The sequence below is a fragment of the Thunnus thynnus genome, chromosome 14, assembly GCF_963924715.1.
Source record: "Thunnus thynnus chromosome 14, fThuThy2.1, whole genome shotgun sequence".
Taxonomy (NCBI): Eukaryota; Metazoa; Chordata; class Actinopteri; order Scombriformes; family Scombridae; genus Thunnus; species Thunnus thynnus.
Genome location: NC_089530.1, coordinates 18,709,092 through 18,735,508, shown reverse-complemented (window position 1 = coordinate 18,735,508; position 26,417 = coordinate 18,709,092). Strand labels below are relative to the sequence as shown.

General features: G+C 41.7%; 1 protein-coding gene across 3 annotated transcripts; it reads right to left on the bottom strand.

Moving 5' to 3' along the window:
• On the bottom strand, nucleotides 1-26,167 carry LOC137197167 (protein FAM53B-like). 3 transcript variants are annotated; one of them, XM_067610369.1, is made up of 6 exons: nucleotides 26,007-26,167; nucleotides 14,945-15,226; nucleotides 11,269-11,323; nucleotides 10,970-11,014; nucleotides 8,374-9,251; nucleotides 1-1,231 (listed from the first exon to the last, which is right to left on the bottom strand). In XM_067610369.1, exons 2-6 carry the CDS (start codon nucleotides 15,023-15,025, stop codon nucleotides 878-880), a joined length of 1,413 nt encoding a protein of 470 aa, XP_067466470.1. In that variant the 5' UTR covers nucleotides 15,026-15,226; nucleotides 26,007-26,167; the 3' UTR covers nucleotides 1-877. The 3 variants fall into 3 exon arrangements, with proteins under 3 accessions (XP_067466470.1, XP_067466471.1, XP_067466472.1); XM_067610370.1 differs by lacking the exon at nucleotides 10,970-11,014 and having other exon boundaries at nucleotides 26,007-26,166; XM_067610371.1 differs by lacking the exons at nucleotides 10,970-11,014; nucleotides 11,269-11,323 and having other exon boundaries at nucleotides 26,007-26,166.
• Nucleotides 26,168-26,417: the final 250 nt, after the last annotated feature.

The window sequence follows — 26,417 nt, the reverse complement described above, 5'->3', positions numbered from 1 at the left end:
TGCCAGTTGTAAATTTATTTCATGTCCATTCTGTTAGAAGAAAGGCCTTGTATTCTTGCTCCTTCACAAACAGCTCATAAAAAACAGTTACTTAGAAAAATATACATTGATATTAGAACTGAAAACTTGAGAGATTCAGTGTTTAATTCAAATATACAATTTGCATATTAAAGAAACTACAAAAAACAGCTCAGAAAAGGTGGCTTCGATTGAGGCTACTTTCTTGAAGAGAACCGAGGAGAGCAAGCAGCCAAAAGAAGGCACTGTCTTTTTTTCCCCCCCTGAACTCCTCTTAAAGCTTATTGAGCCTACATTCAGCAAATTCAGAGTTTCGTGTGTGTGCACAAAAGATGAAGAGAAACGTCAAGGGTAAGTATGTGCTTCTTCCTGTTGTTTACCTCTCCCTGTTTCACCCCACTTTCTCTGAAAAACAAACTTGGGCTAAATACAGGACAGCCCAGCTACTGCTACAGTACTACAAAGCTAAGGTTAGCTGACTTTGGAAAGGTCATCAGGTTGACAGACAGTGGGGGGGCTGGGAGGTTTTCTTAAGACTAACCCTCACTTTCCCACTCCTGAGTTAAGCTGAATACCCAATGAAAAACAACTAAGGTTACTGCTTTTTGATTCAAACAGTAAGAATATTCAAGGCAAATGTGTCACTAAGAAACCAGCAATTAACAACATACTTAATCCTTTATCTTCTTTATCACTTTCTTTGTCTTTCTAACATCTTTCCCTTTCAAGGTTGATGAAACACTCCTCCACTCTTTTTCCTCAAAGCCCTTCTTAATAACCATCTTTTGATACATCACCGATATCCTTTAACTTTCGACAACAGTCAAGACACAGTCTTTTAAAATCTCCTATAAAATGTTCAGTTTCTTTCAATCTGGTCAAGATCCAGCTCACCTCCCAGCTGGAAAATGTCCCTCTGTGTCCCACAATCACCCTTCCAGAGGGTGCGTTTACCGCACACATCACCTACAGGGGACCCAGGCCGCGAGTCCACGCTACAAGTCGAGTTGCTATCCAGTTCCTCGTAGGAGGAATCCTCTTCCTCTTCGTTGCCTATCATTTCCTGCCGTGACTCCAGTCGCAGATCGGACACAGCGGTGAAGTCTGAATCTGGTTGGTCGGTAGTCTCAGAGGAGGGAGGGGGCAGGCTTGATTGGCAGCCGTCGGTGGATGAGAATCCAGGGCAGCTCAAGCTCTGAAAAGTCGGAAGTTTCTATAGAGGAGACACAGGAAACAGGAAAAAAAAAGAGAGTTAGAGTTACATAAATTAAGTTTTGTACACCTCAGGTTCACATTCTAGGTTCACTCTAATGAGGCTGTAAAAAAGTTGGGAGGGTTTATCAGGGGGAATTCAAGCTAAGGGTTTTCCAGAATGTCAATTTGGGTTTGGGTTTCAGTTTGGGCAGCCAAAAGCTGGTCTTCCCTTTCATTGACGGCATATGAACATGTAAACACGCAAAGCACACACACAAGCCATCGAAGAATGTACATGGAATCTTAAACCTTCTGAGTTGCAAACCACAAAAAGGCATTTTGTTTCTCTCTTTGCTCGCGGCGTATTTATCACTGTGAAACACGCGTCATGACAGAGAACCCAACACTATGTAGTGGAGAACATTTCTTGTTAAGCCATTGTTATTCACAGTTGTTGCAATGTTTTGTGGTTCTGTGCTCTTGGAGGTGTCAGTGTATGTGTGATGTGCATGTGCTCGGGGTTTTTGCTCTCAACTCTTGACCTTAAAGACATTTCATTTACGAAGAAGTCGTATCCTGATTCGCTTTTAAAATTCTCTTTCCAACCTGAATTCCTCTCTGCAACAAAGAAAGGCAGCCGTGCGGCGCATTGAAGGGGTTAATGATCTCTGGAGTGCCCCAGCAGCAGATGTTGGAGGCATGGAGGTGAATAGAGATGAGGTTTTCTCTATAGAGCCTCAGCTTACATGACGGACACCTCTAATGTTCCCTAGCATGTGTTAGGACATTGCTTTTCCTGTTACAATGAACTGGGAGTCTCCCTTTCTTAAGTCTCACTTTAGTAGGCTCGCTTTTTTTTTTTCCTGCCCTGATTTATCATGGTCCAAAAGAAACTACAACACAAGATTTTGGCTGTCTGAGTTAATGGTTTGCTAACATTTGCTGGATTAACTTTACGTGTATTTTGCACAAACACAGGATCCTGCAACCGCTTGAGGTGATCGAGAGGTGGGAGGCCTTTGCTGTAGTTACCCCACTGGAGTGGAAAAGGGGATTCCTGAGACCTTGCTCTCTCCGTTCAACCCCCAGTATTACCCCACTACTAATTATCACAGCAGAGGAGGAGACGAAAGGAAGAGAGGAAGGAGGGGCAGAGGCAGCTTCTCTGCAATATGCTTTCTATAAAATCTACTGAGGCTGAGTGGGATTAGGGTGGGCGTGGTGGAAGGTCAGGGGGGGAGCGGTGTTAGATTTCTGCCCATGTACCCAGCTTTGCCTGTGGGTTGTTTTTTTTTTTTTTACTTGAGCATACCCCCACCCAGATGGAATACATCTATACACACACAGACACACAATCCATATACTCAGCACTCATGCTGTCATGTCTCACATGACCCACTGCCATAACCAGGAGTTGGGTAAGTTACTTTCTTTAGTAATTTACAGACTAAACTAATGAAGAATTTAAAGTTGTAATCCTTAAAGGGGTACTCCAGCGATTCAGTATTGAACTTCCATAAAGTCAGGGGACTCTCAATAAACAGATTTTTGAAAGAATGTTCAAAATCAAAGCAAAACAGGCGAAGCTATCCTTACTTTTAATCATTAGTATGAGTCAAGTGGATCCTACATTTCCCATAATGCAACTGGATAGCATTTTAAACCCTCCTTGTTCAAACTGGGACTCCTGCCTGTCGTTATTTTCCTTATTTGTTGTAAGTTTCACTCTTGACAGTTGGATTTGGGGGTTTCTTAGTCGGAGTGTGTTTGGCTCGTTTGAGGAACTTGGCGTCATCGTGGAGGGATTTTCCTCACTTGGAACGGTGACAGCGAGGCTTTAACTGGACTGTTTCTTAATCAATAAAAGAAACAGTCCTGTGTGAGGAGTGTATGTGGCTCACACAGAAGTAGCCCAAACCAGACCCCACAATGCCCGTCAGAAAGAAAGCCACTTTCACCTCACATATTATTTGTTTTTCACAACTAAGCACACGCTTCTTAACCTTTTTCAGTCTAAACTAAATATAAATGAAATTCATGATGACTCTATGTAGAAAGATAGAGCTGGCAGTAGCAGCGTGTGAATGGACACCGCATGTGTGAGACACAGTAGTTCAGTCACGCACCCACGCTGCTCAGGTAGAGGTAGGCTGTGTGGCACAGCCTGCCTTCTTACTGCCCACTCCTTTCAAATCCCACATCGCCTGTCTGAAACAAAGGCTTTCTGTAAAAGATTGATGACATCATCAGGGTTACTTTGAGAAAACTCCTCCGGAGCCACAGAGGACAATCTTAAAACTGTTTCCACAGATACTCCTCATGGCATCTCAACTGAACTTCATGTGCAGAATTGGCTGAGTGGTCCTTTTAGTTTTAAGTTCTGGTTGATTTGGTTAGTACGCTTCAATAATAGAGTTCAAAGATATCTGTTCAAAAAGACACATGTAAAGACACTAGAGGAAGCAAACACGCCCTGAATGGCTACTACGCCAGAAATACAACAGAAAAAAAGACAACTTTATGTTTACTATACAGCCAATTAACCCGAGGACTGACAGGATTCATGTTGTCACATTGTTTTAAAAAAAGAAGACGATCGACAATGTTGTCTGACACGATGATATTTAACTCATGATTGAATGTTGTTTTGTCAACATTAACATTTTTTGTTTACACATCACATCCAGTACGTGAGATTTTATGGGAAAGGCAGACTGCTACTAACAATGAAACAAAGAGGCAATGACAGAATGCAAATTCATAGAAGGGCTGTTGCTGAAAAAATGCTGGCAATAATATGATAAATGGGGTATGATATAATCAAAAGTTGTAACATTAGATCCATCACTGCTTTTTCTTTTTTTTTTAAATTTTTGTTCACACACTAAAAGCCATAAGATAAAACACCATTTTATACACATTACCAATAAGTTGCTACACATTATGAATTGTTCCCAACCATGATCAACACAATCAGAACTTCCACTGTAAAAGCCTTATCTACATTACAGTATCGAGAGGCAGCTTCTGTGGGAGAAGCACAAGCACAAACCAAGAGGTTAGGCAAATATCCGCCTGATAATTAAGGCAAACAACTAACAACACCCGGCTAACTACTATGGCAGAGGTCCTGCTGTGCACTTGACTAGAAACACACAAAAAAGCACAGAGAGAGAGGTGAACACAATAAAAAAAAAACAACACACAAGCAGTTACTTAACCATACAGTCTATTTACAGATACAAAAAATAAGTATATTTCTTTGGATTAGCTTCGAGCTGAAATGAGGTCAGTTAAACAACATCCAGAGACACACTGCTCTGAGGAAGACAGGCAAACAGACTTCCAACAGTAAAACAAAGGAGAGGGCAGAGGTGCAAGCAAAGAAAAGAACATTTAACTCATTCCTGACAACCAGACTGCATACTTGCACACCTCTGCATCAATTATCTTTGTTGCTGTCTGTCTGTGTGTCAACCAACACCTCTGCTTTGGTTTTTTGCATTTGTCTGGTAGTCGCTGTACCGCAGAAAGAAAGCATGGCAGATTTCGCAAATGGCTGGAAATAAGATTAAAAAAAAATAGATATGTTAAACTAGAGCAGAGGCTTAACATGCAGAGGTAAAATGGGTGACTGCACAAAGTTGTTTGGTGATGTCTTAACGCAAAGAACCTCTTGGACAAGTCACAGCATGTCATTATACACAGCGAGCATGGCACTCAAGACGCCCACCTAGCTAGGTGTTCCTACAAGCCTGTGGGGCTTGCCGCTCAACTATGATCACCATGCCTGCCATCCCAGGAATGGAGTGAGATGGAGAGAGGAGGGGAAGAGCAGAGCAGCTCGAACATAAGCCAGCAAGAAGATATTAATAGAGAAGAGTTTGTCTGCCAGCTTCCCTACAGAAATAATACCCCCTTTCTTCCCCCTGCTATTTCTCCCCTGAATGCACAGGCACCCGCGCACATACACACATTCAAACTTTCGCTCAACACGCCTCCTTTTACCACTTCTGTTGCTAACACAGCTAAGCTAAAAATAGCCATAGTCGTTTTTCTTTAAGCCCAATCTGAAGTTGTCAAGTGGGGCAATAAAAGCAACACAGACATAAAACAATCTAAATGCCACTGACCGGGCAGTTTCCTCAAAAGTGTGAGCTGCGTCAACAATCATTCATTAAGTGACCTAGAATAAAGAGATAACATTCCCCGACTGACAGCTCTCCACACCCACTATTTCTTGGAAAAAACAATGAAGGGCCAAGGTGGGAGGGCAACCAGGGATAAAAACAAGGCAACAGACAGAGGAGTGAACTGACATACACAGCCGACAGGGAGGATATCCAAAGAATTTTGGGGGTGGTCGAACGTAAATCCCTACGGTAGTCGAGCTATAACCGATTAGCATGACATGCATCCCCAGAATTCACACCCGCCTTCATTGACATGGCTGAAGAATCTAAAGGCCAAATTACACCATGTTCCACTGACAACACACACCGGGGACTTGTTACATGTTGAACCTCCACAACCCCCGAAACTCCTTCAGATTGTACAACAGTCTGTTGCATGAGGATAGTCGTCAAATTAAAAGATTGAACATCTACATACTCTGATGACAGACGCTCCTCCGGGTACAGATGATTGGCATTGGGCAATCTGCAAATCTGCTGTGACGAAAAACATACTTTTGTTTTTCATTACTTGGACTTTAGACCGTATTACTCATCCACACGCCTATAAAATGGAGACAGTGTGTTGATTAGTGTGTGTAGGTGTGAAAAGAAGTAATAACTGTTGATTTACACTTAAGGCAGGGCTGAGTGAGAATCCTTTTCAGTGTTGAGATCCACCCACCTCCTGGGAGGCAGTGTGTATGTGTATGTGTGTGTGTGTGTGTGTGTGAGTGTGTGTGTAGCCAGAGAAAAAGAGAAAGAGGGTCATTTAAATCACACAGACTCTCAGTGGCCAGTACACCCATGAAGCTTCTGCACAAGAACAAGCTGAAGTAAAACCCAAGTCAAGTACCAGAAATGTGATGTGATTCTGACATCTTTAACTGCGGGTACAATCCCTCCCACAAATCACAGAAAGTAACAAATTCCCAAAAGAGGCAGTAAAATCTCACGTGTTCCTAACCCTGACGATAATTTTCATGTTCTTTCTTCACTAGAACAGGCACAGGTTGTAACCAGCCCAATGATTCTACATTATCACTTCCTTTTCCAGACAGCTTGCCAGCTACTAGTTTTCCCTAGGCTCTCGACAAGACAAACCACATCATTAAACTATAAGACAGCTATGTGAATCTTCACTAGGTGCTTCTGGGCATTTCGGGTTATTTAATTTAGCGTAAAATAGTACAACTCTGCTTGTTTAGTTTCCTGGGAACCTGAACTGGTTAAATGACAAAAAGACATACATCAAGCTAAGTCTGAGGAACGTTAACAGTGATGACACAGGAGATTAGGAAAAAGAGAAGTGAGAGATTTCATGTGTTCTAAATAATACTGTATGTATTATGTTGCTGCTTTCTTTCCACACTCCGGGCACAAAAGAGAGAGAGAAAAATCAACACGGTTACAGTTGATCTGAAATGACCCATCTAACCTGCACGACCTGACTCCTTTCAACACTGCTGAGCACATGAAATCATGCACGTCGGTTCAAAAACAAAAAAAAAACAAAAAAATGTTGAACTGAAAAAAAAAAAAAAAAAAAGATGAGAAACGATGGCTCTGCTTTTTAATCCCTGAGAAATCTAAGAAAGAATGGCCTCCAATCTGCTGCCGAGGTGCATTCCTGCACCCAGAGGTAACGTAAGACGGACTGTGTGTGTCTGTGTATGTGTTTGTGTATCTGTGAGAATATGTGCGATCCAACGTGCTTGATTTTCCCTTCTTAGCAGCTGGCATGACTAGAGGAAACATGCTCACTAGGCTCCATTACCAAAGCCTTGTTGATCCAACTCTGGCTAGGTCCTGAGGGTGACTTGCTGGGAACACAAACCTTTGGGAAAAGGAAGGGAGGGTACAGGGATAAATTGATGGTACTTTCTATTAAGAGAACAGGAAATGGACAATGTTTCCGTGAAGATTTTAGCGTATTGTAAGAGGATACAGGACGTGGTCTATTATCCGAATTCTGACTCATGACATCGTGTTTGAGCACAAGTTCAGCTTTGGTATCAGTGGCTGCAATTAGTGGTGAGACCGATGGCAGCTTCTATGCAGAATTTCAAGATCATTCAAACATATAAAAGGCAGCAGGACGTGATGAGTGAATCAAATCAAGATCTCTCTGGTCTCCCTTAAAACATCAGAGCACTGCCAAGCATCAAAACAGTAAGTCATTGAAATACTTCTTCAGTTCTATTTTGGGTTTGTCCAGGGGTCATTTATAAGCTCCAGCTGATCCACTGCTTCCCTTGACCTTACATAAGTAGAGACAGGCTCTTATCGTGGAGCAAGCGATCCAAATATGCATCCAAATATCCCCACTATTAATCACCTTTGGTTGCTCTAACTGTCTGGTAGTAGATAGAGGGAACAAGAGAGGGATGAAGCATCACGGCGAATGAAAAAAGAGTCGAAGAGAGGAAGCGAATGAACGATGAGGGGGTCCAACCTTTGGATGGGCTGTTTACCCAACATAGTGAATGAAATGATAACCGGAGCCGGGCTTGCTAGAGCGTGGTGCTAGGCAGCGTGACCGAACATGAGGAATGCTCCTTTAGCAAGCACCACTCCCTGAGCTGCAGGGAGGGAGGCCTGAGATCACTTAGCCCTGTAGCCTCGGACCGATGACCCAGAAAACTTAATTCAGCTTGATTTAATCCAGTCCCTGATCAGACTCAGAGACAGACAGGCCAAGTTATGTTCGGAGATCTCTTGAACTTCCCCTTGGTCCAAGAACAAAAAGGCATTTGTCTGTGTGGTAAGTGTGTTTGGTCCAGGATTTAACTAAATGCAATCAAGGGCATTTTGCAGCATTAAAGCAAGATTAGGAATAAGATGATGCTGATTTATGCTTAATCAGCAGACAAAAGTGATACTAAACTCTGAAATTTGCCAAATTATAGTAACGCGTATTGAAATAAATATATGTGTGTGTGTGTGTATGCTTATCTGTCTCAACATGTGTTCTACATTTTCAACTAACCTGAGTCATCTTTGCCAGGTCCAGGGAGGGCCGCGGTTCCTGGGCGTCCTCTGGCCTCCTGCGCTTCATACCGATCTTTTTGTCGTTTAGAACACAGGGCTGGGACCTGCTCCGAGACAGACACCTCGTGCCACCGGTTTTCTGGCCAGCTCGTCTCCCCAATTCCGGGGTGGAGTCTGGAGAGCTGGCCTCTGAGGCCTCCTCCCTCTGGAGCTCAGGCAGACTGATCTGCTCGTGGGAGAGGGAGAGAGGTCTGAGGAAGTGGTGATGGCGGGAGTGGTGATGTTGCACAGAAGGAGAGGTAGGGGAGACTGGAGAGGCAGTGAATTGAGGGTGGAGAGGCAGTCGCTGGTTGAAGAACGGCAGGTCCAGGGCTCCATCTGTGGGGATGCTGGAGCGTGAGGGCAAACTGAAGCTGGAGCTACGCTGCATGGTGGGGAAATGGCCGCCAGAAAAACCCCCTCCCCCTCGGAGGCTCCCCCCGCTGTGGCACCGTCGTTTCTCCACTGTTGTCCACACTCGGGAACCTTGGGGCCTCCAAGATGAGCGGAAACCACTGAATTCATCAGAGAGCGACAGGGAGCGACACTGGCGTTTGCTGGGGGGCGCCGTGGGAGCTTGGCTGGTGGCTGTAGTGGTGAAATGTGCAGTGGTGGACATGGTGTGCAAGTGGGAGTTAGTCATGCTGCCGTCACAGAGGCTGAGATCTCTTATCAGACTGGTGATTGCTGTGGCGCTGCCGGGCTCCTTGGCCCAGAGCCGGCTCCCCGGCTCAGGCATCACATCCCACAAGCTCTCTAGACTGGCACCACCAGACTGGCAGGGAGCTCTCTGCTGAATGGCACAGCTTCGCCCCAGGTCCAGCCACCTATCTGCCTCTGCAAGATTCAAAACACATACCCACTCTCATTGACTTCTATATCAGATGTCTTTATATGTCTCTATCTGTGCAACAAGTAATAATAAGCAAAACATGCATTATGTTAACAGGATTATAATTAACATAATGCCTTCTCTAAAGAACAACAATCATGTGGATGGAAGCTGTATTTAACCATACAGACACAAAGACACAAACAAACAGAAACAAGCCTCAGGCAAGAGGTAATGACTGCTATAAGGACAAGATGTTTGGAGGAGAAAAGGAAGATTATTGTCTGCTAACTGCAGCAGGGAGGTATTTAACTAAGACGAAACTGTACACTTTTGGGTCATTTAGGGAAGTTACACGCAGTTAAGCAAAAAAACAAACAGGAAATCATTTGCTTTTTTGCATCTTTTAAAAAAATAATCAGTCGTCTGGCTTGAAATGACAAGATTAAGCCTGAGAGGAGATAACACTGAAGCTGCTCATGTGTGACTGTACTGAAAGCTGAAAAACAAAAAACACAGCTGACATGGCAATGAAAAGAAATCACCTTGTGCAGGCATAGTGGAATTTAAAAACTGGCATTCAATTCTCCATGACTTTTAAGACGTCAATGTTTTGTACAACTGAAGAACTTGGAAGCGATCATTATGATATACTATGGTTCAGTGGCAGATAGCATGACTCCACAAGATCACTATGTCTGATAACATTTTTTTTCTACAACAGAACAGCTAGATGACATGCAGAGCTCAATCAATTCAAAGCTTATTAACATACCCTTAGCATTTGAAATCGAGTATCTGTCTCATGACAGACAAAAAGCTAAAATTGAAATTCAGCATGACTGACAAAATCCAATTGTTCTTCAGTCCAACACCTGTGATCTACAGTTTGTTTTTTTTTTAAAAAAAGGTATCCAACAGGCAAACAAGCAAACATGGGTATATTTCCATCCACATTCCTAACCATTTGAAACCTGAACCTGCAAGAATGCTGATTCCAAAAAACATGAGCTATTACAGTATGATAAGAATCAGCCAGTGAAACAGTTGGAAAAATCACTCCCATTAGTCAAGTGTTTAGCAGGATATGCTTTGGAAAGCAGTATGCCGTGCCAGCCATCTCACCATCTGCACAAAGGAGTCTATCACACAGTTGTGGGTGATAATACACCTACTGTAAAAGTGCCATAGTGGCTCGAGCTGCTAAGCCAAGTGGTGAAGTTGAGAATCTATTGACGCTTTTGGCAAAAAAGACCCCACTAGCGATCCAAATCCTGTCCTTTTGGATTCTTGTCTGTAATTTTGGCATGCTCTCTTACAGACTGGTGGATGGAAATCATTGTTTTGGGTGGATAAACAATGTGCGGGGGCTACAGTGACGACCTGACAGGAATGTTACGAAAACAACTTGACAAAGGGAGAAAGAGATGAACTTCAAAAGGCCATCCTTTGAAAGCAAGAGACAAAGTGCTGATTGAACTAACAAGGCATCCTAGACAATGTTAACATCAACATTAACAGTGGAAACAGTAAAGCCACACTCCTCCCTGTGACGTCACAACATCTCCCCCCCCCAAAAAAAAGAAAAAAGAGGACAGTGAGTAATAGCAGGGGCTTGTATTTACAGAAGCATGTCTTTTAACACAAGGGGTAATTACTGCGACACTAACAGAGCCAAAGGGAAATTGTTGACATGCGCAACAGCATATTCAATTACAGTTACCTCCCATGAGAGTGCTGTGCAACGTTGTGTGGAGGCAGGTGCACCCTGATCATGAGAGGGGGATGAGTGACAGGCAGAGAAAGGGAGAAGTGAGATACCGACATGTGACAGATGGGTTGACAATGAGACAGTTATAGTAGTGGGGGGTCGCTGACCTTGATAGTTCAACTTATCAAAGGATTAAACACATTTTGCTATTGTATTTGTGAAATTATGTTTTAACCTCAACCACCTCACTGTCCAGATGTTGAGTGTATGCAGAGGACCGATCAAACATACATAAAAAAGAGATAACTCACCCACAGTTCCACAGGAGAGGAGGGTAGTTCCTCTACTCATGGTGTGGAGCTCACGCTGTAGTGAGGCAAACAAAGGAGCCGACAGTTAGGACACACAAAATAAAACAAAAAATGAGGAACAAAAGTCCAACATGTTTGCTGTCAAGTCCACAATTTCAATCTCAATTTCATCATGTGCATGTTTAGTATCCCTGTAGGACCGCAACGTACACAGCCAGTGGTGGAAAATAACCACATTTACTGCATGTACTGTGCTTAAGTACAGTTCTAAGTACTTGCATTTGAGTTGAGTATTTCAACTTTATAAATCCACCACGCTATAGTTACCAGTTACTTTGTAGATTTAAATTTTAAAACCAATAATGAACGTATAAAATAGATAGATACAGATACAACTTTGAAATGTTTAATTAAAGCTGCTGTAATTAATATTTTGTATATTAACATTGGACCAGGTGTCACTCGTAGACATACCCATAGAAAATGATTACCCAAGTCCTTCAGCTATAAGGAGCTTTACAGCGTCTTTCAGCTCATTGTTTTGGTTTTATGTCACACGACTTTACTGTTCTGGTTCACTCTCACCGCTCTCATCAATGATGTTTTCAGGTACTCCAACCAGCCATTTTCAGTGGAAAAAAGCTCTAAACCCACTGTAGGCTATGCCAAAACTGCAACCAGACAAAGTTAGTTACTAGATGGTGAACATAGCAAAGCATTTAGCAGCTTAAGAGCCTGGAGTTGGTGGAGAGCAAAACAGAGCTCAAAGGAGAGTGAATATTGGACACAGCTAGTAAGTGTCATCAGGTGGACAAAAAACACGACTTCGAATGAATGTTAATGTTGCTCCGTATCTGCTGGATGTATAAATACACAACTGTGCTATAGGTATTACAGTTTTACTTTAACTTAACTACTTCTTTTATCACCACGCCTGTTTTACATTCTACCTTTTATTAAGAACAAAGGTTCTTTAGGGAATATAAAAAGACTTTCTACAACACACGCCTATCTTCTAATCAAACACCTACCCTCTCTCACAGTTAATTTCTTACAACAGGGTGGTGACTGTCTGCACAAAGGACAAAAGGAAAACGTCATCATACGTTGCTCTGACTCACATTGAGGTTATTGCTACAACAAAAAAAAATGTTTGCTGAGATACAAGATATCCATTGCAAAATAAAGGCTATTATGTTGCAAGATGATGAAATGAAACCAATTAGTACAACCTCATTTACACATGGTTGACTAAGGGGTGAAATGATAATATTGAAGTAGGTAAAGGTAAGACCAAAGCTGTCCAAAACCTTTAAACACTGACTGACACAGATTCCAGGCAAACTCTACAATGGTGTACAAGTGATGACAAGACATGGACCTAATTTTATGCCTTCAAGGTCAATAAAAAGAGAAAAAGTTAGGAGCATAAAGGGAAAAACATTTGCAAGGTTTGTTGGCCTGCATGATAAAAAAGCTCAATGGTTCCTGGACTTGTGAGGTTGAGGGAGTGTTTGGATTTTATGGAGACAAAATGTAGAGGTAGGGTGATAACAGTGGGAAGAGTGACAGCTTTGATGAGATTAAAGATTTTACGCAATCCTTCTGCTCTGTTGTGCTGTGTGAGATTTTAGTGCTGAGATAAACATTAAAATGGACTCAGAAATGATTGGTGAGATAAGTAACACCAAGGTGTATTTGAACAAGAAAAGGAGTGACAGGAGTGACCTCCCAGATATGCAGCATACTACCACGTTGCATGTCATTAAAAATTGCTTGCTGCTACAAGTAGGAGCTGGGGGTGAAATTAAGTGTTAAAGAAACACTAACATTTTTGGAAAGTCAAATAAGAGGGTGTATCAATTTCATCCGGGTCCAGCACAGAGATACAGATGGGTGACAAACTAAAGGAAAATCTAACATAAAGTGTCTTATAGTAAGGTGATGGGCCACAAGCTGCATGAGCTGCTTTAGTGCTTTTTTGGCATAGATTGAACAAGTCTCTCCAACTCTAATGGAGAGGTGAAAACCATTCTACCAAAAGATATCCCCACTTTTGTGTTTTGATGATTGTAGTGGAAAGCACTGTATAACATGTTGATTCAAGACCTCCACAGGTGTTCAAGGCCATGTCATCATTTTCATCCTCAAACCATTTAGTAACCCCTTGCACCCTCTATGTAAGCGTCTGCATTTGTTCCATTTCTCCACTCAATTTGTCTGTAGGTCCTTAGTATGTTCAGCTTATCTTGGTACAAAGACTAGAAGCAGGAGAAAACATCTTATGCCTACCATACACTAGAAGACTTTGAAAAGACTTTGAAAAGACTTAAATCTGACACTCCCTCACATCTAAAGTCGATGTGTCATAATTTCGCAAAGACTGGGGATCTTGCAGGGTCAATATTTGCAAGACTACAGCTAGATTCCTTTTGGGATTATTTCCCATCCTGCTCCTGGTGGAAATTTACAAGAAGAAAAACTGTTTGAACAACGGAGCAGAAACAGAAGCAGCTTTTGGCCACAGCTGCCCTTGTGTGTGCAATAGTTTGTTTCGAAAAATCAGCCTAAAAGAAAAAGAGAAGACACTACAGAATGTGGACACGACCCTGGTTGAGAGAATGGGGACAGCAAGGATGCGCTTCCCTGGAGTCCCCGCCATGTTCACTATCTACCAGGTTTGCTGCTAGCCGTTTGATGCTGGAGAGAACGCACCTATTGGTTGTTGACAATGTTCACCTCATTGAACTTCACTATTTGCATGAGCTGAGACTAAAAACTTCGAATAATATTAAACATGTTTGATTTTATCGGAATGTCAATATAAAAAAAAGACTGACTTAAGACAGCTTGGACTGAGTTTTATGACCACCTTACACCAAATGATCAAGATGACGGGAGCGTGCCACAACTCTAGCACAACTCATGATTTTATTCCATGATTTTAGCTGACTTTTCTGCCAAAAGAAATATCTTCCAAGTAGGCTACTCCAAAACTGTTAAATTTAACATTTTTACATTACCAAATAACCACACAGGACAACACTTCTGAGGTGCTAATGTTATGCGCAGTGGGTCCAGTGGTTAGCGAAATGCAATGTGTAAGCTAACTCCCTCTTAAACTACAATATTTTTTTCTGTAAAAATGTTAAATACACAAAATACAAGCTGTAAAGCATGATTAAGGGTTGGTACAATGTGTCATTTTTAGGATTTTGCCTGAGCTAAGTTAGGCTAGCCGTATCCCTTTGCTTTCAACCTTTCTGCTAAGCTAGGCTAAACACATCCAGGAACTATTGGCACTGAACCCACAAAGATTAAGCTGATATGAATCTTTTTATCTGACTGTGGGTAAAACAGCTATTAAAATGAACAAATTAATTTCCCTGTAATATTACTGACAACTTCAGACAGCTAAAGATAATAGTAAGATAAAATAGTAATAATACTATCGTGTCAGGCTACTAGACTGTGGTCTGGTGTGCTTACTCTCATTGTGCAAGTGAGTATACGTAACAGGTGGCATCTGTGGCACGCGGTCAAGCACTAATTTAATATAATCACTGATCTATTTATTTAGGTGACTAACATGTGAAACACTGCACATCCTTAACTGGAACAATACAACCTTGTATGAACCTTTGTGTGAAACTCAAAAAAGGTGACTATATCTCACCAGCCGTCTCTCGATGTTATTGGACCTTACATCATTGACACCCTTCTTCTTTTCCAGTGTTTTCGAGAAGATGATCACCATGGTAACACGCAGCTCTGCTCCAGTCTGTTCAGGTGCAGGAGAAGGCCACGGGCAGCCATCTTAGATAAGGGTGGAGGGCAGATAGTGCATTTGGGCGAAACAGATGACCGGTTGGTGACCTCCCATCTGCGGAGCAGTCCTCAAGTGCTGATGATGGTGGTGGTGGATTTGGGAGAGAGTCTCTCACACTTCAGCTGATCCCTGTGTTGGCAGAAAGAGAGGGGAAAAATACATAAATACTCATTTGAATACTGACACTCAATATTCTTCTGAAGTTTATATTTAGAGCACCATGGTATCTCATCACAACAGAACACCACTATACAGATATTTTCCACACTGCATCCACACATACAAAAGTTGGAGGAGAAAAGATTCCAGCTTGTGGGTGTGTCTGGCTCTCAGACAAGATGGGCAAAGAGATGGGCCTAAACGCAGCCCAGGTTTGAGTATAGCCTAAAGGAGCAGCAGGCAAATAGCTGCCAGTGGGCCAAGTCCAACCCTCAAACAAAAACATTTGTTTGCACAAGTTTTCACTTTGAGAGTTTACATTAAAGTTTTTAACATTATTTTCAAGGAATCTACTGAAGACAACAATCTAAATAAAAAGTCTAGTTTAAATCCCAGTTCATATGACCTTTTAATCATATAAAAAGTCTATGCGAGTCATGCAAAATGCAGCGACTGTGCCTTGTTCTGCACCAGGCTGTCTCAACAGCATACAGTGCTGGAATGAAGTGCAATTAAGTTTTCAGATGAATAACACAGATAAATAATGTAAACCACTTCATTTGAATGAAACAAATACACGCTTCAAATTCCATGGCTTCAGCATATTTGACCAAAAAAGCTCACAAACAGGTGGCAGTCAAACGGTTTGCTGACATTTTTTTCTAAAGCTAAAACAGGAATACTTTCATTCAATCACATATGAAGCAGGCCGCTGTTTATAGTGTGTTGATAACCAACCTATTGCATATCTAGTCTTGTAGTTTAATACTTGACCCACATACTGTATATGACTCATTTTTTTGCCAGATGAGTATTTTGCTAAGCAGCTGCTGTTAGTCCCCACAAATGATGGCTTGAATTGAAAGAAATAAAACATATTGAAAACCATACAGGCTTGCACTTATTGGCCCCTATAAACAATTCTGAAAAAAACAGCCTATGGTTGAATCTAATTTGCTGCTCCCTGGCCTAAAGCAATGGTTCACACTTGAGGTCGAGCAGCCCCAGGGATAATTTATTTTACTGGAAAAAGATTTCACTGCTGATATAGTTGAAAAAAAAAAAAAAAAAAAAAAAAGGAGTACTGACTTGCATTTTTCTCTTCAGCGTTTAAACACCCTGACACAGTAACTTAACCACACAGTTCTCCATATAGCTGCACGCCTATAAAGCTACTGTCTTTGCAAACAAAACACGCTGCCATATGCTAAACTGCTTCCTTGTTAACATAATCCACATAGGACATATGGGAATCTAAACACGGTGGAACAGACAGACACATTTTGCTAATCCTGGAAAAGACATCATTCATACATCACATGACTACAGATGTGGTTAACAAACATGAATAGAAAAGGAACATATATGAACCCGCGGTTGCTTCATCGACTGCCTGCACCCGCAGATGGTAAAAAAACAGACAGTAGCTTCTACAGTAAATACAAACTCTTAAAACGCTTGGAGGGAATTATATTTAAGGCAGCTGGTGCATATGCTTTGTTTTGTGACAAACATGCCTCGTCGTGTCTGCTCTACCCAGCCTTTTCAGCACACGGGAAAGAGCTAGGTGAATCGTGGGCAGGTTCGGTTATGCTTTCTTTATCCTTCATCTGGGGAAAGCAAAGCAGGAATAGCTGCAGTGACCTTGGGGTTGAGCTTCTCTCCTTCATTAGCCAACCACCAAACACACTGACAGCATCCAATTAGAGAGTAGCAGCATGGTTCAGATCCCCCAATCAACTGTTGGCTAATGACAGCTTTCTGCTGTGGAGCAACACATGAGGCTAATGGATCTTCCAGGCCTATTATGTTATCCTGCCTGTGTAACATGTGGTTCTATGTTAAGTAAGGGTTGTTGCACTTATATAACATGCTTTATAGAGGAGGGTGCAAGTGTGCACTGGGTATTAATGGAGTTTTGTGGGACAATAACTTGTGCATGTGGGTCAAGACAGAAAAGGGGCACATCATAAAAGAAAAATATGGGCAGCAATTTGACAAAGCAATTTTATACCGGCCTGGTCATGTCTTGTTAACTCTCTATGTCATCTCTATCCTTTCCCTTTTCTCCAGCCCCATGACTACATGACAACTATAAATGTTTCGTGTAGGCCAGCCCCAAACCAACTGCTAGCATATGACTCCCATTATCTCCATTTATGCCGGAGAGTCAGTGGAGCACAACTGGGCCTCCACAGGCAAGAGGCGCTGGTACTGGTGTTGGGAGTCAGAGGAGAAGGGAATGTTCTTCTTGATCAGTTTTGCAGATGACTTTACTGATTAGGACTGACACTGAGTAATGGGCGAGGCAAGTAACAGGGTGTGTGTGTGTTAGACAGAGTAAGAGTTGAGGAGCATGACGGTCATGTGTAAAAGTGTGCTGTTTGACTGATGTAGTTAGGAAGTGTGACGTGTTCAGCGAGGGCCAGAACAGCAACTCGACAGTGTGAATTAGAGTGTGCATGTGTACTTGTGTCTGTACATGTGTGTCTGTATATGCTAACCTGCACTGGGTGTGTGTGTGTGTATGTGTGCGGTGACTGGCAAGTGGGGTCATGGGAGAGGGCAAACCGAGTGCGAATTCAACCCCCGAGCCTTGCTTACTTAATGAACCGACTCCACATGATGGGGAAACCAGAGCTTAATGGAGAGAACTGTAGAGCACTTGTGTGGAACGTCTACTGATCGGATCAGATATTTATTGCTCGGAGTGAGTCTCCTTGATCACTACATCTCACTGTTTGCACTTTTATTGTTTGACTTGCTGTCAGAAAATCCAGAAATTGATCAGTTAGCAGAACAAATGTCTCACCTACAAGATTGAGTACCCAGACTATGATCATGGATAGTAAAGTCAAATTGTGTGACTAATTCCAATTGTGCTTTACATTTCTAATGTTATTTAATTATTTGGTGTTTGGGGAACTCCACTGATTCTGCATATGTGAAAAAAGTTGTACAAGGTCTTTTATGGCTCCACAGGGAGCTGCAAGAAGTCTGATAAATTGCTTAAAGTGATGTCACTTGTGGCAATGTTGCTTTGAAACACAAGCTTGAAAATGAAAAATAAGTCTAGGGGTGTGGAGTTAGGAAGAAGTGAGGTTACCAGATCTCTGTAGCCTGATCCTCCTCTCTGCTTGAGGCTAGCGGCTCGAGGCTACATTAGCCGCTAATAGTATAACACGTCTGGATCTCAAACCAAACTGTCAGCGGCTGATGTGCATTGTGGGTAATGAAGCACAAAGTTTTGACCGGGAAGATAAATGTGTGTAATAAAAACGGTGATATTTCAGGTTCTACTGCATCGATTTTAACACGACACGACAAGGAGTGTCTTAAATGATGCTTTGATGCACCTGCCTGCCAATACTTAATGTGATACACAAACATTTAAACAAGGCTTTTTAGATATTCAAGAAAGCAGCGCCAACAACTGGATGTGCTACTTCTGCCCTCATGTTTAATTACAAGATATGACATTTTCAGGACATGTTTTTCCAGTTTGAAAATATGTGTACCGCTCAGCGAGAAGTGATCACGTGCGACTTATGTATGTTTTTTATACATCCTACATGTAATAAAGCCTGTCCCAAGCAAATGTCTACGAGCCCTGCGAAACAAGACAGAGTGACGCAAAATTTATTGTCTGGCTTCGCAGGACTATGTCAACACTGGTCTCTGTAATTCCGTTGCTGTTGTATCACATTTGATCAAGACTAAACTGAAAGGAAGCTTCATCACTACATTGGAACAATGATATTGTTTGGGGCCTTTAAAACATTCTAGGTTCATGCAGCTAAATTTGACCTCCATAGTGGACTCAAATCTAATGGTAATTCTAGTAAGATTTGTGTATGCCGGGGTGCAGACAGCAGCTCTTGGCTCACAATAGCCAATGACTCAGGAGGGCACTAGAAAGGGCAGCTAAGATAATATGGCTCTTTGCCCAGGCTGTGATTTGTACAGGCAGATGAATAGAAGCCTATTTGGGGCCCCCTGAAGTTCTGTGACGGGGTGTTTGGTGTCCATCACCAATTGGCTCTGCTTACTGCATACTTGTGCGGAGCGCGTCTGGTGTCAAGACTTTGATCGGTGGCTGCAGCTGAGAAAAACCATCTCGTTTCATACTGATAAAAACAAAACAAAACACTGCAAGAGGGAAGAAAATGAAAATCTTTGTGCATAACAGATTCTTATTTTTAAAAAGGTTACATGTGAATGATTTTCTGAGAACTAGAACAGTTTTTTTACTCTGACAGGCATTGCTAAAACATATTTTATGATGCAAGAAACTGGATGTTGACATCAGTTTTACATAGTGGATATGGCCACAGGAAACAGAATTTAAAAATTAATTAATTAAAAAAAGTTTTGCACAATAACGGTTTTTGTAAGCTGGGTGAATAAAAGTAAGACCCCATTATTTTGTGAAAGTCTGCGGTGTGGATTGTTAATTCAGGGTGAACACACAGCCACCCTACTCTCCTATACTGAGGCCGAGGTCGTAAAAATGGTCTTAGGGAGGTCAAGACATACCATTGAATCCTCTGGCCATCACCCTAGTACCCAGTAGCAGGGGAACACTGGCCAAAAACAACACACCATCACACCACTAGATCTTCAGAAGTGCATAAACAATGAAGTGCTCATTCAGTCAAACTTTATGCGATGTCAGTAGGCAGGTTCTGGCCTTCTTTCGCGGATTCCCCCAAACGTTTCTCTAACGACAGTGACCATGTACCTCTTAAAGTCCCTTCTTAATGAGCGATTTTAAAAAGATCATTCGATTCATTTTTACTTTTAAAATAGGAGCGGCTACCTATAACAACAACACTGCAATGAAAACAGCAACAGGAACCACAGCTTTAAGAGCTTCAATTGCCGTTTCTCAAGAATCAACCTGAAAGTCCAGTTAATACTGCCATTCTTCACACTGTTTAGTTGGCACGGAGACGCGCTAGCATAACATGCATATGCAAGCACACTTCCCTTTGCAGTACACGGGTTCTGCTTCCCTTGTGGTCACATGCTGCTGCTGAATTGGGTGTGGAGCACACTGACTTCATTACCAAATACATGAAGAGAGAAAACCCCCTGTGACATCCACAAAGAACTGTGACACCAAGTTAACTTCACATATAAAGCCTTATTGGCAATGCCTGCTTTAAAAAAAGAAATAGCTCAGTAAAGCAGTGCAACAAATCCCACCATGATTTCATGCTAACATTTATACTAGCCCCCACCGTTTCCTTATATGTAATGGGTTTAAGATAACCTTAAATATCTTTCATTGTTACATTTACCATCCAAGAGCAGAAAACTGCTGTGCAACAAGTAGAGTCAAATTATCCAGTCATACCACCAAGTACTGAAGTGAAATCAGTTTAGTAAGTTTTGTCACAGGTCCATTTTCTCTCTGACTTACTTCATAAAACAGTTGCTAAGTAGTACTAGGAATTTGATGGGTAGCCATAGCAACCAAACACAAAACAGAGGATAACAGTGACAACTGGTTATGTGAATAAGGCAGACATCACCCAGCCAGTAAAGAATAACTGGACAACTCATCGTTTCTTTATCAGTGAATGTGCTTGTTATAAAAAGCGGGACTATTGAAAACAAGGTCAGTTTACTGAGTTGCTGCACGGTGACATGCATGCAACCTGCAAACACAATACGGCTCCTCTACGCAGTCTGAAACTTATTTGGGGTCGACCCCCGTGTCTCAGACCAGGACTTAGTTAACTGAAATCTTAAGAAGCTTGACAGGCGTAGGATCAGGTGTTTCAGTTTGAGTAAAGGAAGGTATGGGGCCTCTTGCCCCCAAGAGTGACCCTCACATGCCATGACTCTCCATACATCAGGTACCCCACTAATTACACTACCCCCTCCTATCAATCCTTGCCTTTCCGTCTGTGGTTTCTTCCATTATCCATGAGTGCCTGTTCTGTTCTGTGCACACTAACCACAGCCCTAATCCATCAGGGATACATTACATGGGAGCCTCCAGCACTGGCCAGCAATCCCCTGCAATTGCTCAGCTCTATAAGGGGGGACCACTCCTATGTTGTGTAAGCAAGTGATGTTGTACAGATTGTCACTGGCAATCAACAAGCAATAAAGAGATATCGTGGCGGTTATGTAACACCACGTTCACGTTGTGGAGGTGTACTATGGGTGAGAGAGAGTTAAGAGTGTGTATGGGTGGGAGAATGTCAGAAAGAAAACTGAGCAGCATTCCATCGCTCCATTCATTCATTCATGAGGGGGCTCAGCTCACCATATGGACCCTTTGACTGCTCAGCATCGTGTGTAATAGGGGTATAAAAAAAAAAAAGATGCATGGTGATGCATTGATTTGAGAAAGTAAACTGAATCAGGAAAAGTGTACCATCAGTGTTAACTTGTGCTTAAGTGTAAGGTTTGAATAGGTTTTATTATTTAAGACTGATCAGATTAGTTGTTTTTTTTATGTTTTACATTTATACTCAGAATAATGTAATTTAATCAAATTCTATCAAATTGAATTGTGAGCAGCGTGTGTGATTTGATCAACTCTGCTGAAAGACTAAAGCACATTTTATCAGTGTGTAGTAATAAGGTCCATATTCTGGAGAACAAGAAAGTAGAAACAGCAGGACTGTTTTTTGTATCCATCTTGCTGCAAGTTGAAATATTGTCTATTATGTCACTTATTAAACATTGGCTTCAGCTTCAATATTCCAATACTTCTTAGATGTCGATGTGTTCGCTGCCTGATCTTTGGCAATAAATTGGCTGATCTACTGCCAGTAAGCTAATTGATTGCAAATCTTGTTGCCTGCTGGTTTTCAGTCTTGCGCTGTTGTTTGGGATGACCTGCAGGTGTATGTAAAACATGCTGACAAACTCAAACCCAACTACAGCAAATTGGAATATACCACAGAGGCCTACAGTCGGGACTTATGACACATGATGTCACCATGATAATTGGCCTACTTTGTGCAAGCAGGATTGTCCGGATACACTGGCTCTGTCCTCAAGCCTAGGCTTGCACAGAAAAAGCCACCTTTGGAGGATGTAACACATTAAGTGTCAGGTTTGTATGAGGAAAATCCATTGTGGTTAACTGTAAGAAGTGCTATACCTTGCAGGCAAAGCAGAATGCCCAAGATTTGTCACAATTGTTGACAACAGGTTCTAAAAATACATCAAATTAGGCCATCTGTTACAAACACTAACAGGAGCTTTCATTTCTCTTTTTTCTATGGCTGCATTTGGGGGGTTGCTTAAAAAGCCTTGATCTACAGAGAAGTTGTCTGCACAACGCATGATTCAGACAGGAGCTATGTAATGGCTGACATTTAAAGAGAGGAAGCCAATCCAGAGCAACTGAGGAAAATAAACGGAAGAATGCAAACCACTGTCATTCATAACAGAAGACAAAACATTAGCTCATCTTGACTATAGGTTTTCCAGATGAGTAGAGGGCATGCACACGCACACAACCCTTTTGCATGCGACACTTTAATACCATCAGACACTGGATATTATATATAAAAAAAATTAAACTAACTCTGACTAACAAATCTATGCAAATGAGGTGCTTTCTCTTTTTTCAGATGGAGATAAGACTAAGACCCCCAGGGTAGGAGTCGCTCATTTGAGAGTCAAAAAGCAACACCAGGGACAACTTCTTTTTTGAAGTCCTCACTATCACTACATAGAAACACCACAGTGAGACATGTTGATGGGAGCATTCCTATTGCATCCCAGAATGCTTTTCATCTCTAAGTAGAGTCTGGTGCCTGTCTTGGGGGGTTGGGGGAGTGCTTCTCTGGTGTATGTGAGAATGCCTCTTTTCTTTTCTTTTCAGCTGCAGGTCTTTGGCTCTGTGGGCGTCGAGACGCCAGACTTACAAATCTATCATGTTAATGAGGAAGGAATATACACAATGAGAAATAAAAGCACTGAAACAAATATACTAACAAAGTGAAATAACCATGGTATTTGTTTTCCACTCCCTGAAGCCAAGTGGTATGAGTTTCAGTGTTTCTGTAGCAGCAGTAGTTATGACTGCAGGTCACAGAGAAGAAAGGGAAGCTTCTGAAATGAATAGAGAGTAGCATGGAGGCACAGACAGGCATGGCTAACAATCCTTTTCTGGTAGTTTTTGCATAATGCCTCGGGCCAGAGAACGAGTGAAAGAAAGAGAGCCACAGTATTAGAGGAATAGAAAGACAAATGACACAATAACAGCAAAAAAAACAGGAAAAAGGTTAGACTGAAATGCACAGAAAAACAAAAAAAAAAAAGAGAGAGAAACTGACAGGGGGGGGGGGGGGGGGAGTGGCAGCATGTGCGTCAGTGTGTGGACTGAGCGAGAGTTGTACACACAGACAGAGAATGGACCAGTGGCTTGCTCAGCACACAGGCACACAGCTGCCCTCTGACAGAATGGAGCTCTAATAGGGCCTTTTGCCTGGAACACAAAGACGTTGCAAATGCGTGCGTCTTAAGCACACACTGGAGCACAGAGCGAAACCCACCAGCCTTAATTACTTCCATAAATTATGGCTATACTATGTCCAAAACAAGTTTACAGGCTAACAATGCCAACTACAACTTCAGTGCATCAAGTTGTGCCTCACTAAAACGTTTAAAACCATAAAGTGATTACCAGCAACTGAGGTAAAGCAGAAAGTGATGAGAATATGTGGTTTTCTTCTTCCTCTTTTGTCAGATATAGGGCTGAATATCAAACCTCTTTTAGTAGTACAGATCAAATATATCAAAAAATGTCTGAGTGCTTGTTTATTTGTTCAGTAATCAGATATTTCCCGACATAAATCATCATTTAGATCATTTTTGAGTGTATTTCCTCAAAGTTTTTGTCTGGCTAGTTCGTCTCAAGACAGCATTTAACACAGATGCATTTAAACTTTGGCTCATTTTGCAGAATAAAATAATCAACATGTTTGTATTCTTCAAGTAAAGATATCAAAGAAGTACTTTTGTACTTGTAAAACTGAACTGAAACTTGGGTACCATATTGGCACCACTATAGAAACATTTCAACCTCGTCCTTGTCAGATAAAATGAAAAGGTACGATAAAAGCAATAGTGGTTTATTTTAGAAATCAAAGCAAGGTTTAGTCATCATAATCTTCCCATATGAAAAATGCTCAGAACAAGTTTCCTCTGAAGCTAACCAGTATTTGTGAAGCACCCTTATCAACATCCCCTTTGTAATTAGACACTAGAGCTGACACGCGATTAAATCTTTGCCTTGACTCTCCGCTTCATTTCAAACCTGAACTTCAACTGCACCTTACATTTATGAGAGCGTTTATATTCTGAGCAGGATTCTTGAGAAAGCTACTGACATTTCCTGTTTTAGGCCATCTCAGTGAGTCAAGGACAGCAAAGTGTTATGGTGCCAATGAGAAACATTTCCAGGTATTTTCCAATTAGGGTACCCTGATACCAAACCAGTTCTTCATGGTATTCTGTTTATGGTGTCCACAAAGATAACCCGGCTGTCGTGCAATATTAGAAAAGGACAAAACGTTAGTGCCAACTGTGACTTCCTAACCCACAATAGGAAAGGAAACAACAATGACAAATAACCAGTTTTAGTGCACTGCTGTCACTGAGTTTTTTGGCTTTCATTCTGAACTAACAGGGCAATAAAGTAGTTGCAAAATGAGCTCGACCTCTGACCTGTAATTAAGACACATAGCCACCAATGCATCCACAAGTTAATAGATATTGTAAGAAGAGAATTGACTTTATTTACTTAATAATAAAATATTTTTCCATATTTAAGCTCTTATGTGTTAAGTTCTTATTGGTGTGCTCACTTTCATAAGTGTGTAACAACATATAAATTTACTATAAGTGGTCACATACGCAGTCATAACAACAGACTATAACAAAGCGTATATTTTGATTTGACTCAAAGGATGCTGTCTTATATCTTTGCACTGAAAACAGAGGAAGAACAAAGTGATTCATAGTTTCAACCTCTTCAGCAAAAAAGACAAAAAAACAAAAAAAACACACCCACTGATAAACTACTCTCAGAAAAACAGATAATTTAGTAATTACAGATCACTATCTTAAGAGGAAACAAAAACCTAAATGTGTGGTAGAGATTGGTGAGAGATATGCACCCAGGCGTTATTACTCAGAGCATTCAGACCTATCTCATTCTCTTCTCATAGGTTGTGGTGAGAAACTGTGTCAATGTGAGCTGCAAATTAACCAAGCTGCCTCTCCAGCTATAGGTATTATATTTGACAGCAGCTTGATTATTACCACACGGCTGATAGATGGAGGGGAGTTTTTTTGTGTCTGTGTGAGTGTGTGTGCAACCCTCTAGTCTTTTAGTGGAGCAACAGGTTGGCCTGGCAGATTCAGATACTGGTGCTCACTTGTAAATCCCACAGCAGCTGATTTAGTCCTGCAAACTAATCTGAAGTTACTAACGTGACATCCACAAAAGCTGCAGCTCTTTATGGCAATTCTGTTTTTTTTTTCTTATGGGAGCAGGGCATGAATGAAAAAGCAAATGCAATTTTTCAACAAAAAAATAGACAACTTATATTTTCTGATTTGTGGCCCCCAAAGTAACCTAACAATGTTGTCATGTAATGTTTCAATATCAGACGATACCCCAGCATGAGCAGACAGAAAGTCAACTTCGGAGCGGTGTTAAGAAGAAGCAGATGATGATGCATGCCCTAACGCAGTAAGAAATATCAACTACCTGGCCAGCAGAGGCTCTTTCGAAGTTAGGTCATCTTCAACAAAGAGGAGAGAGGAGAAATCACAGAAGTTTCTCGCAGTTGCAGCCGCCAGTTCAGCGTCGCCAGCGCCAGACTGAGCAGGACTGCGAGCAGCTGAGAGCTCGCTGCTGCTTTCAGCCTTCAGCGTTTGATTGTAACAATATCCGCTCGCAGATAAACCACGTCGACGGGGGGAGGAGAGGAGAAAGGTGGGCGACTGGCAAACTTGTTGATCGACAGGAATGCAAGGTTAATATAGAACACGATACAAATGCTGTGATTAATAGTTTAAAAACTACAAAACTCCGAAATGTGTGATTACACAACGGTTGAAGATTTATTTACAGCGAACACCCCCACCCCTGCCGAGTTGGTACGTCCCTCTACGATCG